Consider the following 12731-nt stretch of genomic DNA (forward strand, 5'->3'; position numbering starts at 1 on the left):
CCTTCGAGAATTCCCAGCTATAACGTGGAATGGTGTTTATAACAGGTATAATATGAAGCTGAGGATTGAGGAAGATACTGTTCCTCAATTTTAAAAAGAAGAAAAGGTATGTTCGAGACGTGCGTAGACCGAAAAAATATCCGGTAAGAACAGGTACAAGCCTTACATGGGGCCTGCGGGAAGGGACACATGGTCAAAGCAGGATAATCAAAGGTACGATCACAGATCAAGAAATAGAGAATCAGGTGCTTCATCAAGATTCAGGAACGAGCGAAACAACTATGAGTCACGAGATGATGATAGAAATTTAAAAGCGAGATTCGGTGGTTACAACTTCAACGTCAGCACCTCCGAGCTCGTAGCTGTTTTGAGAAGCATGTGAGATGAGGTTCGATGGCCAAAGGAAATGAGATCGAATCCAAACAGGCGCAACCCTGACCATTGGTGCGAGTTTCATAAAGACCACGGACATAAAACAGCAGATTGCAGATTTTTACAAAGTGAAGTTGATCATTTATTAAAATAAGGATATCGTACTGAGTTGTTCAGTGAGAAAGGCAAGCAAGCTTACATGAAGAACACGCAGGAGCCTCCAAAACCACCTTCTCCCAAAAGAACCGTCAACGTTATAAGTGGGGGTGAAGACGTCAATGGTATATCATATACTGTAGCTAACAAAATTTCCAAAGAAACAATTACCCAAGGGAAACAGGTGCGACATGTTTTAGAGGAAGACAACATTACATTCAATGACGCAGATGCAGATGGCGCATTAACCCCTCATAACGACGCACTGGTAATATCTTTAATTGTACATGATACTAATGTGAAATGAGTTTTGATTGATCCAGGTAGTTCCGTGAACATTATTTTGCTAAGAGTATTACGTGAGATGCAAGCTGAAGATAAAGTGATACCAAAGGCACATACTCTATCTGGATTTGATAATTTTAGTGTCCTCACAAAAGGAGAGGTAACACTCACCACATTTGCTGAAGGAGTCGTCAAAGATACAAAGTTGCAGGTGGTAGATATGGAGATGGCTTACAACATGATTCTTGGGAGACCATGGATCCACGAAATGGATGCTGTTCCTTCAACCTTGCATCAAGTTATTAAATTTCCATCGCCATGGGGAATTTGTCAAATTTGTGGAGATCAACATACAGCCAGGGCTATCAACTCTGTTGCAAATACAAGAACGAGAAATGAAGGTAAATAGCAATCATAGAAGGTAGTTGATGACACCACAACACAAACCTCAACTGAACAAGGGTAAATAGATGTAGATTCAAGGCCTGATACCATTCAAGAACCAGAAAAGAATGAAAGTATCAAAACAACAATAGAGGAATTAGAGCCTGTCGAGTTATTTGCTCAATGGCCTGATAACAAAGTCTATGTTGGAGCCAATCTTAGCCAAGGTATAAGAGGTAAATTAATTGAATTTTTGAAAACTAACGTGGACTGCTTTGCTTGGTCCCACTCTGACATGACAGGAATACCACCGGAGGTGATGACTCATAAACTAAATGAAGATCTATCATACCCTCCGTCAAACAAAAGAAAAGAAAGCAAGGAACTTTCAAGAATCAGATGATTCAAGAAGAAGTCCAAAAATTGCTAAAAATTGGTTCCATTCGTGAGGTAAAGTATCCTAACTGGTTAGATAACACTGTTGTAGTTCCAAAGAAGAACAATAAGTGGCGGGTTTGTGTAGATTACACAGATCTTAATAAAGCCTGCACTAAAGATTCTTTTCCACTACCACACATAGATCAATTGATTGATGCAACTGCAGGTCACGAACTATTAAGTTTTTTTTAGATGCATATTCAGGTTATAATCAGATTAAAATGGATCTGGGGGATGAAGAAAAAACTTCATTCATAACAGACAAGGGGACTTACTATTATAAAGTAATGCCCTTTGGTCTAAAGAATGCAGGTGCAACGTATCAGAGGTTAGTTACCAAAATGTTTCAAGAGCATTTAGGAAAGACTATGGAGGTATATATAGATGATATGCTTGTTAAAACTCAGTATTCAAAAGATCACATATCACACTTATCTAACACATTTTCAATTTAGCGCAAATTTAATATGAAGTTAAATCCCAAAAAATGTTCATTTGGCATTGCATCAGGTAAGTTTTTGGGTTTTCTTGTTTCTAACCGTGGTATTGAAGTGAATCCTGCACAGATTAAGGCCATTGAAGAAATATTTGATATACTTTCAAACAAGAAAGAAGTTCAAAGATTAACAGGGAGAGTTGCAGCCTTGGGAAGATTCATTTCTAAATCATCAGAGAAGTGTTTTAAATTCTTCTCAGCCCTTAAGAAGTAGGATCATTTTGAATGGAATGAGGAATGTCAACAGGCACTCAGGAATTTGAAAAGGTACTTATCAAATCCACCTTTGCTGGCAAAACCAAAGGCTGGGGAAAGACTACTCATTTATCTTACTGTTTCGGAAGTTGCGATAAGCGCTGTTTTGGTCCGAGAAGAACAAGGTAAACAATCCCCTATCTATTATGTTAGTAAATCTTTGTTAGATGCGGAGACACGTTATCCTCAGTTAGAAAAACTTGCACTTGCATTAATCATGACATCTAGAAAGTTAAAACCTTACTTTTAGTGTTATCCTATCGCTGTAGTAACTGCCTACCCTTTATGTAATATATTACATAAGCATGAGTTATCAGGTAGGTTAGCTAAGTGAGCAATAGAGTTAAGTGAATACGAAATCACATACCAACCTAGAACTGCTATAAAATCACAAGTGTTAGCTGATTTCGTGACTGATTTTAGCCAGGGGATGCAATTAGAAGCAGAAAAAGAATTACAGGTATTCAATGGAGCTAACCCGGGAACTTGGACTTTATTCACTGATGGCTCATCTAATGTAAAAGGTGTAGGTTTAGGGATTATACCACATACGAGTGAAACCATTCGACAAGCTATTAAATGTCACTCCATAACTAACAATGAAGTGGAGTATGAGGCTGTGATTGCAAGTCTAGAATTGGCACGAGAGCTTGGCATAAATCAGATTATAATCAAGAGTGATTCGCCACTCGTGGTTAATCAAATGCTGAGGACTTATACAGCTAGGAAAGCAAGGATACAACAATACTTAGAAAAGGTACAAGAATTGATAACGCAATTTCAAACCTGGAAAGTTATACAAATACCAAGGGATGAAAATGTTGAAGCGAACGCCCTAGCTAATATCACATCTGCAGCTTATGTGGCAAGTGATGCAAACACCTCAGTTATACATTTATTTCATTCAGTTCTCGATCCTGTTAAGAATGAGGTAAATTTTAATAATTTAACTTGGGATTGGAGGAACGAGATTGTTGCTTTTTTGCAGTATTGTTCTGTCCCTGATGATAAGAAAAAAGCTCATACGCTTCGAAAGAAGGCTGCTCGGTACTGCTTAAAGCAAGGCAATTTATATCGTAAAATGTTTGGTGGTCCCTTAGCAAGATGCCTCGGGCCTTCGCAAATGGAGTATGTAATGAAAAAAATACATGAGGGACATTGCGGGAATCACGCAGGAGGAAGGTCACTGGTAACAACCTTAATTAGGGCAGGTTATTACTGGCCTAAAATGGATGAAGAAGCAGAAAGTTTCGTGGCCAAATATGATAAATGTCTAAGGTACGGTAACAATATGCATAGACCTGCGGAGCTATTACATCCGGTCATTACGCCATGGCCATTTATGAAATGGGGAATGGATATCGTGGGTCCATTACCACAAGCAAAAGGACAAGTAAAGTTTCTGCTCGTACTCACTGATTAATTTACTAAATGGGTGGAGGTAGGAGCATTTAAACAGGTGCGAGAAAAGGAAGTCAAAGATTTTATTTGGCGGAATATCATATGCCGATTCGGTGTACCAAAGGAGATCGTGTGTGATAATGGCCCTCAATTTATTGGAGCTCAAATCACAGAATTCTTTCAAAGTTGGCAAATTAAAAGGATTACGTCTACACCTTATTATCCGGTGGGTAATGGGCAAGCAGAATCAACGAACAAGGTTATTATCAATAATTTAAAGAAACTATTAGAGGAATCAAAACGTAACTGGCCTGAAGTGTTACCTGGAGTTTTATGGGCATATCGCACAACTGCAAAAACAAGTACAGGAGAAACACTGTTTTCATTGGTTAATGGAGCTGAGGCTTTAATTCCAGTTCAGATAGGGGAACCAAGTACATGGTTCACACAGGCGACACAAGAATCTAATGATGAGAAGATGCGGGTCAATCTAGATTTACTCGAGGGGAGGAGAGAAGTTGCATTAATAAGAATGACAGCACAAAAAGCAAGTCATAGAACGATATTACAACCGAAAAGCACGCCTCAGATTCTTCAAAGTAGGGGACTTTGTGCTTAAAAAGGTTTTTCAATCTACAAAGGCAGCTAACGCGGGCAAATTAAGTCCAACATGGAAAGGACCCTATAGAGTTCGTGATATTGCAGGAAAGGGAGCATATGAACTGGAGACAATGGATGGCAAGATACTACCTTCACATTGGAATGCTGTTCATTAAAAGAGATACTATTTCTAAGGAATACCCACGGTCAGGTATCACCATTTTAAATTTAATTTTTGAATTGTTAAAATTTTACTAACGATTTTAGATGATAGGAAAAAAGTTAACCCGTACTAAATGATGAGTCACGACCTGTAAGGCACACAGAATAACCTAAAATTCTTGGCCTAGGGTTACAATTATTCTGATAGAAATTCAAACAGGTTAAGCAGTCTTCATCTATAATCACACCTCTGAGTCTCGTATGATTTTCCTTTTCAGGAAAAGGACCAAATGAGAGAAAATATCAAGTGCTCGAGGCTTCATACTTCAACACTCAAACACTTGGGGGACTATATAATATACACAGACATGTGTATAAAGAAGGCAAAAAAGATTGAGGAAAAATCAAGCCTAAAAGAGTCAAGTACAGAGTAAAAGTCACAAAGTCACGAGATGGAGCCACGAGCTAAGGCCAAAGAAAAACCTCACTATAGTTAGGGTAAAGGCTATGTACTAAAATGGGTTATAAGGAAAAACCCCGTGTCTATTATTCTTCTTTTGTAAAAATCTGCTACAAGAAAAACAGTTACGAGAAAGTTATAGATGTAATTCAAATAAATGTAAAGTATTATTCAAAACTTGTCAAAGCTATTTCAAAGAAACATGTGTGTTCCTATTATCGTATGATAACAATATTATGAAGTTGAGACGTCTTCTTCATTAAGTGTCGAAATATAAAAGGGCCCTCTTTTATAAAACTCATGTTTAAATTAGTTAGTCATGAGATTAACAGAAGCATTTTCGAAAAACAAAAATGCAAATTATTCTATAAGTCCTTAAAAATAAAGGTAAGAATAAAGCAGACAGAAGTTTAAGATAATAACATGAAAAACTTCTTAATACTTAAAAACTGAAGACTAAGTACGAACTTAGTCATAAAACTATGAAATTGTTTATACAAATTGCCCCATAAAAGACTTGGGGACTTGCGTTTCCAAAACCAACCCTCAAATAAAGCTAAGGGTTTAATTACAATTTTTCAAAATAAAAACAAAAACAAAATCATTCAAATGATTAAAACTGGTCACTGAGAAGTTTGTGGAACTGAAGCAGGAGCATCAATAGCAACAAGCTCAATTTGGGCAGGTGCATCAACAGATGCGGTTTCAACTTGGCTTGCAGCAACAGGCTCGTTTGGGCTTGAAAGAGTTGGGATACCCGTATCAGCTTCAACATTCACCAGAGCTTCAACCACGGGAGAAGGGAAGTCCTGAGTTTGCTGAGCTTATTCAATGGTTTCATTGATCTTAGCTAACTCCGACTCCAAGTTGAAGTTTCTTGGCCAGCTTCAATTAGGGTATCACGACATGAATTCAAAAATGCCCAACTTACCTCAACAACAGATTTTTCTTCAAGGATCTCATAATCCTTTTCCCAATCAGCAATCTCATTCTTTAGCTCTTCATTTTCAGCCAAGACGGAGTTATAAGAAGCTTGAAGAGAGGCATGAGAGCTCTCTAAAGCACGCACCTTATCAGCAGAGACTCGAAGGTCTTCTTGTGCTTGAGTTAAGATTTGCACGAGCTCCCCATCGTAAATTTCTTTTTGACTCAAAAGAGCCTTCAACTCTCTATTCTCTTCACTGGCCTTAGATAGTTGCTCTGAGAATGAGGATTCAAGACGTTCTTTTTCTTTTTCTGCTTGGCTTGAGGAAGCTTTTACAACCGCTAACCCTGAAGTTAAAGCCCGCACCTGCTGCTCTAAGGTACTCTTGCTCTCTTGTAAATCTTCTATATCAATTTGTGCACTCTCAAATTGTTCCTTCCAATTGATCGCCTCCAATTGAGAATCACGTGCTATCTTCTCTGAATCACGTGCTACCTTCTCCAAGAAGGAGATTCTATTCATCATTTCTGTGTCGATAAGATTAGCCTAAAAAAGGAAGGGAAATAAGAATCCCAAAGATAAATATTTTTTACAAAGTAAAAAAGGGAGATAAGGAAAATACCTTCAAAGTGGCATGCACGATATCATTCATTAGAGTCAGGGAACTATGGCTCTCCAACTTTGCTTTTTCAATTGGGCCTATTAAAGGCTCCATCCATACATCTGCCTGACCTAACTTCCTCAAAAGGCTGCTATCAGCAGGAACTTCAATAGTTACCCTCCTCATAGAGGCACTTCTACTTGAAGAGCCCACTTCCGTATGATGAACGATAGGAGGGGGAATTGTCAAAGGAGGAGCGGTAGAAGAAGTTAAAACAATAGAAGAAGGAACATAAACAACTAGGACTGGTAAGGAAGGAATCACAGGCACGGGAGTTGAAAAAGAAGATAAGGGTATTTCATCTAAAATAGGCCCTAAACCTCCACTACCAAAACCATAGATGAAAAGTTGATCAATAGACTCATGGGTATCATGAGGAGTGACGTCATCGTCAGGAATTATTATCGGGGTTTCAGCAGGTTCGGTAAGAGAAACAGAAAGACAAGAGGAAACTTAAGCTTCGTCATCAGAGACGATGCGTCTCCTAGCTCGTGGCCTCGTCACTAGGTAGCCCCCATCTTCCTCTTCTTCAGAGTCTTCCTCTTCAACAGCTTTCCTTTTCGCAGAAGAAGAACCCAAGACAATTTCTCGGGCTCTTTCTAAAGAGATGTGGGTCCCCGAAGGAGTACGGGTTCCCGAAGAGACACGCGAGGCCGCAACTGCTTCAGTAGTAACTCCTCGAATAGCAAATCCTAATAAAAAGAAGGATGTGAGTTAGAGCAATAAAGAAAAATATATATATGCGTGAAAGATAAAATAAAAACTCTTACCATGAGTCTTTACTTTCCAACCGTAACGGTTAGAACGTGTTCTCCAAGACCTACCATCTATTGGTGCTGTCTTCAGCAATTTATCTACCCAACCATGAAAATTGGGAATATCCTACACAACTCCCATGGTTGCTAAAAAAAGGGCATAATTAGAGAAGTTTATAAACTTGAAGAAAAAAGGCACGAGAAGGATAAAAGACTTACGTGCAAAATTCCACTTCTCAGGGAAGGGAACGTTATCCTCACCCACTAAGCCAACAGTGGGGGCAGCAACAAACCGGGCATACCAACCACAATCCTTGTTATTTTTAGGGCTCGCCAAAACCCTCTTACTTCTGGCCACTAGGGTAAAAACGCCATTACGGAAAAGCCTAGGGGAGTAAAGATGAATCAGGTGAGGGAAAGTAAAGGAAACGTCAGCCATATTGGTTAAATGCCTCAAACAGGCAACAACCTTCCATATGATTGGGCCAATTTGACCCAAATAGATATTAAAGAAATGGCAAAATTCAAGAATGACTGGGTCAATAGCTGGTTTGAACCCTAAAGTGAAAGGGTATGTATAAACAAAAGAGAACCCAGTCAAGTAAGAAGTAATTCTCTGATTTGGGTTAGGGATAATAATGGGAAAATCATTACTCCAATGGCAGTCTTTGCGAACTACATGAGTCAAAACTTTTGTAATTTGAGTGGGGTAACCATCAGCACGATCTAAAGCGGAAACCTGGTTTCTAAGAGATTCCTTATCATGGTAAAAAGATAGTTTTGTAGGGACTATCTCCTCTACTAAAGGCTCACGTAATGGTTTAGAAAGTTCATTATCCCTAGAAGAAGATTTGTGAGAAAGGGAACCTCTGGTTCTAGAAGAAGGACCAGAACTAGGAGAAAGTATAGACGAACCACCACCACGAGTAGACCCTAAGCTACGAAGCCTACCTCCCCTTCTATGCCTAATGGGGGCATTGGGGAAGGTATCTACAATGGGAACTCTCCTAGGGTTAGGGTTTGGTGAAGACATGATGAAGAAGAATAATGTGAGGAAGATGTGAACTGAGATTTGAGGAATTAAGCGTTCAATAAGCTTTATGTGGTAAAAGACAAGGAAAGAAGTTATATTTATATTAATAAGCAACCGTCAAAGGTAAAAGTGCAGTGATGGAAGGACCATAATAATGATAACTGGCACTTCGTGAATAGTGGATCCGTAAAAAAGCCTTGAAAAGGGCTGCAAAATTGTAGAACCAATGGAAAAATGACACGTGTACAGAGCATTAAATGGAAGCAACAATTGAAGCGTCAATTTTGTCATAGCATTAATGGTGACAAAAATTCTCTTTTAATGAAATCCACTTCCCAAATATTCAACTGATGAATAAATGGAAAGTGGGGGGACTATCTGTATTGGAAAAATTTGTATTTAAATATAAATGTGACATGTCGAGACACGTAGATTGGTCAAATGGTCAAAGAATTACAACTAGCCAAGAGGCACGAGTTGCAACAGATACGAGCAAATGGCAGAGGAAGAGGCACATACAGTTATTCAAATAACTGTGCGCCCGTACCTATCTAAGTCATTTATGTCCGAGAATCAAAAGGAATGAATCTGACAATAGAAAAGAGTGAAGATACGACATTTAATAGGCATTAAATGTGGAATATGTTAGAGAATTCGTATTGAATGTAATGATTATGTAACGTAGCATTCAATGTATTTAATTACTCATAATAGCCTCATTATTATTTGGGCAAAACGTATATCTCCAAGATATCTATAAAAGGAGATATCTGATCAATTGTAAGGAGACAAAACACTATTGGAATTAACTTTGGTTTACTTGTTTTTCTCTTGATTACTCTCTTGTTACCTAAATTACTTCCTTTTATATATTCTTTTGATTATCAGTAACCCATGTTCTTCTAAATTCTAGCTTTGACTAAGATTTCATTTTTTGGTTAAACACTAGCTTATGCTGGAATTTTTATTTGTTGGTTTTAGTAAGTATGAAAGGATAGTGGCTTAATCCAATTTGTAAATAAAGACAAGAAGGCCTGAATCCAAATTGCATGTGATGTTATATTCCTCTTATAAGGTAAAAACTTATCTTCATTGGATATTTACACATTAAAATTATTTTTAAAATTGACTGTATTTTACATGGTACCACTGAAATCAGCTATTGTGCACTCAGCCTTCAAAAAAAGAAAGAAGAAGAAGTAGAAGCCACTGTGCACTTCCGCCCATAAATATGCTTTCTAAGGATTTTACGCAAAAAATATAGAGGAATTTTCAGAAATGACTATTGTTTAGTGGCTATTAATTTGCTATAGCTGCCATTTACTTATTAACTTCCTATAGCTATGTTTTCATTTGTTATAGAGTGTATTCGATGTATTCAAGCTACTGTATTCATGGATACAATAGCAAAACTCGACGGAAAACAAGGAAGTCCAGCTAAACATAGACTGTCTTCATATGTATTCGCGAGCTGTATACGTAAATACAGTAACAGAAATCTATGAAAAATAAGGTCATCAGTTGTTTAAAAACGGTAAGTGAATCAATCAGTGCGATAGACTCCTAATATAACTCAACAAACTCAATATAACACACAAAATTTGTATTTCCAGTTATAGAAAAGATTCACAGCCGAAAAATACCCCAAAAACAGAGCAATCTTCAGAGATTCAATCCATCCTTTCTTTTTTAGTGGTATCTTTAGTAAAATATTTTTTAGTGGTATCTTTACAAATAGATTTATATATTGAAATTATATAATTACATTGAATACAGTTAAATACATACAAATACATTGAATACATGAAGTATAGCAGGTCATCTATAGTGCAAAACATATGAATACATACTGCAGATACATTTGAATACATATACACATCTGAATACATAAATTATATTAATTAAAAAATTTATATGAATACATTCTACAATACATTGAATACATACTATTGAATATATACTGCTAGACAAAACAACGAAACAAAGTGAAGCTTTAAAATTATATAATTACATTGAATACAGTTAAATATAGTGAATATATTGAAAAAGTAGAAAAAAATAAAGACATTGAATACAATGGAATACAATGAGATACATTGAATACAATAAAAATAAAAGTATCTTTTCCCTTAACCCGTGAATCATCATCCATAAGTTTTCTTATTTTTTTTGCATCAACAAATGTTGATTCTTTCAAAGATTTCTCAAATTGGGCTTGTTTCGATGTCGGGCAACCCTCCTGTGAGTTATTGAATCAGCCATTGGAGATGAAATTTTGAGTTTTCTGGTCGAAGCATAACAATGGTGATTATTTCCAAATAATTGGTAAAGAGAAATTCTTTTAATATGAGATTTTAATAACAATAATCACGCTACTCTATCAAGAAAACTACAACAATATAAAAACGACAGTTATCATTATCATCATCATCATCATCGTCATCATGCCACTATCAGCAAGAGTTGCCATCCGAGAATGAAGCAAATTAGTTTGATCAGTTTGACAAGAACATACACTAGGGCTTAATAAGGAGGTAGTTTTATATAAAGAATGAGAGAGAAAAATATTAGAGAGCATATTTAATGGTTTAATGGTAGGAAATGACCATAAATATATATTTTGCTATAAAAACTAAAAGGTAAATATAAAAAATAATATATTAAAAAGGTTTTTATTTATAATAAATAGGATGCATAACTTTGCTATAGGAGGTAAAATTTCCAAAAATGTATATATGTTGGACCGTAACAGGACTCATAATGGGCCTAGTATTTGTAAAGTCCAAAAATACTAAGAGCTTAATGCAAGAATTTGAGTATGTAAAAATTCCTATAAGGGATTTTTTCATACCTATACACTATTTGAAATTTTATTACCCTTAATGTCCATGTTTAGCTAATTACCTAGCATAAACAAGTTTTGTTTACCAAATATATACAATCCACCTTAAAAGGCTCCCAATCCATTATTTGTGGCTTCAATCAAGGGATTTAGTTACACCCTTTTCTTCTTTCTCTCCTCTCTCCCTTCCTCTCTCCCCTCCTCTGCACATTGCCTTGTGAGGCTGTTTGCACAGAGAGCCTCACTCCATGGCTAAAGTTGCTTCCTTGTCGAGACAAAGCTGGGCTTTCTACATTGATGGACAAACCTTCTATCTACAGAGGATTTTATCACTCTCAGAGATTGCATTTGGTCTCGAATGAATTTGATCTAGTGAAGCAAGTTCCGGAAGACTTAAGATGCATCCAACATTGAGGTGATTGCATTTTAAATATAGACACATAAGCACGAATATGCTTCAGTCATGGTGTTTTTAAAGGAAGTATTTTACTGAATTAGTGTAACGACCCGGCTGGTCATTTCATGAGTTACTACTCGGTTTCTCCCATTTATGCTTATTATTGCCTTGTTCAGCTATGCTATGTGTTATCCGATTGGTTGGCTTGGGTTCGAAGAGGTTTTGGTAAGGTTTGAGACACTTAGTCTCCTTTGAGTGAGTTTAAGTTGGAAAAGTCAACCGGATGTTGACTTATGTAAGAAAGGGATCAGATATGAATTTTGATGGTTCGGATAGATTCGGGGGATGATTTGGGACTTAGGAGCATGATCAGAATGTGTTTTGGAGGTCCGGAGTGGATTTAGGCTCGAATAGGCGAAATTGAAATTTTGGCATTTTTCGGTTGATAGGTGAGGTTTTGATATAGGGGTTGGAATGGAATTTTGGGAGTTGCAGTAGGTCCGTTGTGTTATTTGGGATATGTGTGCAAATTTTTAGGTCATTCAGACGTGGTTTGACAGACTTTTTGATCGAAAGCGGAATTTGGTAGATTTTAGAATTCTTAGGCTTGAATCCGATGCAAATTTGGTGTTTTGATGTTGTTTTGAGCATTATGAAAGTTGGAACAAGTTTGAATGATGTTATGGGATAGGTTGGCATGTTTGGTTGAGGTCCCTAGGGCCTCGGGTGAGTTTAGGGTGGTTAAACGGATCATTCCAAGTTGTGAAAAATTGCAAAAATCGGCTGTTAATGTTACAGACAGCTGTGCTTCGTGCTCGTGAGTGGACCCTCGCATTCGCGAAGGGATAGAATGTGAGGCTGAAGGTTTGGCCTTCGCGTTCGCGAAGGGTTGGGGTCATCAAGCTACGCGTTCGTGAGAGGGGAGCCGCGTTCGCGATGAGCTGGGAAGCTGAGCCTTCGCGTTCGTGATAGGGGAGACGCATTCGCAAAGAAGGAAAATTTGTCAACTAAAATTTGTTCTTCGCGTATGTAAGGCTTTGACCGCGTTCGCGATGAAGGATTTTTAAGTGCTGGGCAGAACGTTTAAAAGACCCATATCCGCGATTTTG

General features: G+C 37.4%; 2 protein-coding genes across 2 annotated transcripts; one reads left to right on the forward strand and one right to left on the reverse strand.

Moving 5' to 3' along the window:
• The first annotated feature begins 3089 nt into the window (after window positions 1-3089).
• On the forward strand, window positions 3090-3809 carry LOC138885076 (uncharacterized). Its single transcript, XM_070165971.1, has one exon. The coding sequence runs from the start codon at window positions 3090-3092 to the stop codon at window positions 3807-3809; it is 720 nt and encodes a 239-aa protein (XP_070022072.1).
• Window positions 3810-5632: 1823 nt separating this feature from the next.
• Window positions 5633-6721, reverse strand: LOC138885077 (uncharacterized). The gene is made up of 3 exons (XM_070165972.1): window positions 6557-6721; window positions 5941-6480; window positions 5633-5827 (listed from the first exon to the last, which is right to left on the reverse strand). Exons 1-3 carry the CDS (start codon window positions 6719-6721, stop codon window positions 5633-5635), a joined length of 900 nt encoding a protein of 299 aa, XP_070022073.1.
• Window positions 6722-12731: the final 6010 nt, after the last annotated feature.

The sequence above is a fragment of the Nicotiana sylvestris genome, chromosome 2 (assembly GCF_000393655.2).
Source record: "Nicotiana sylvestris chromosome 2, ASM39365v2, whole genome shotgun sequence".
Classification (NCBI taxonomy): domain Eukaryota; kingdom Viridiplantae; phylum Streptophyta; class Magnoliopsida; order Solanales; family Solanaceae; genus Nicotiana; species Nicotiana sylvestris.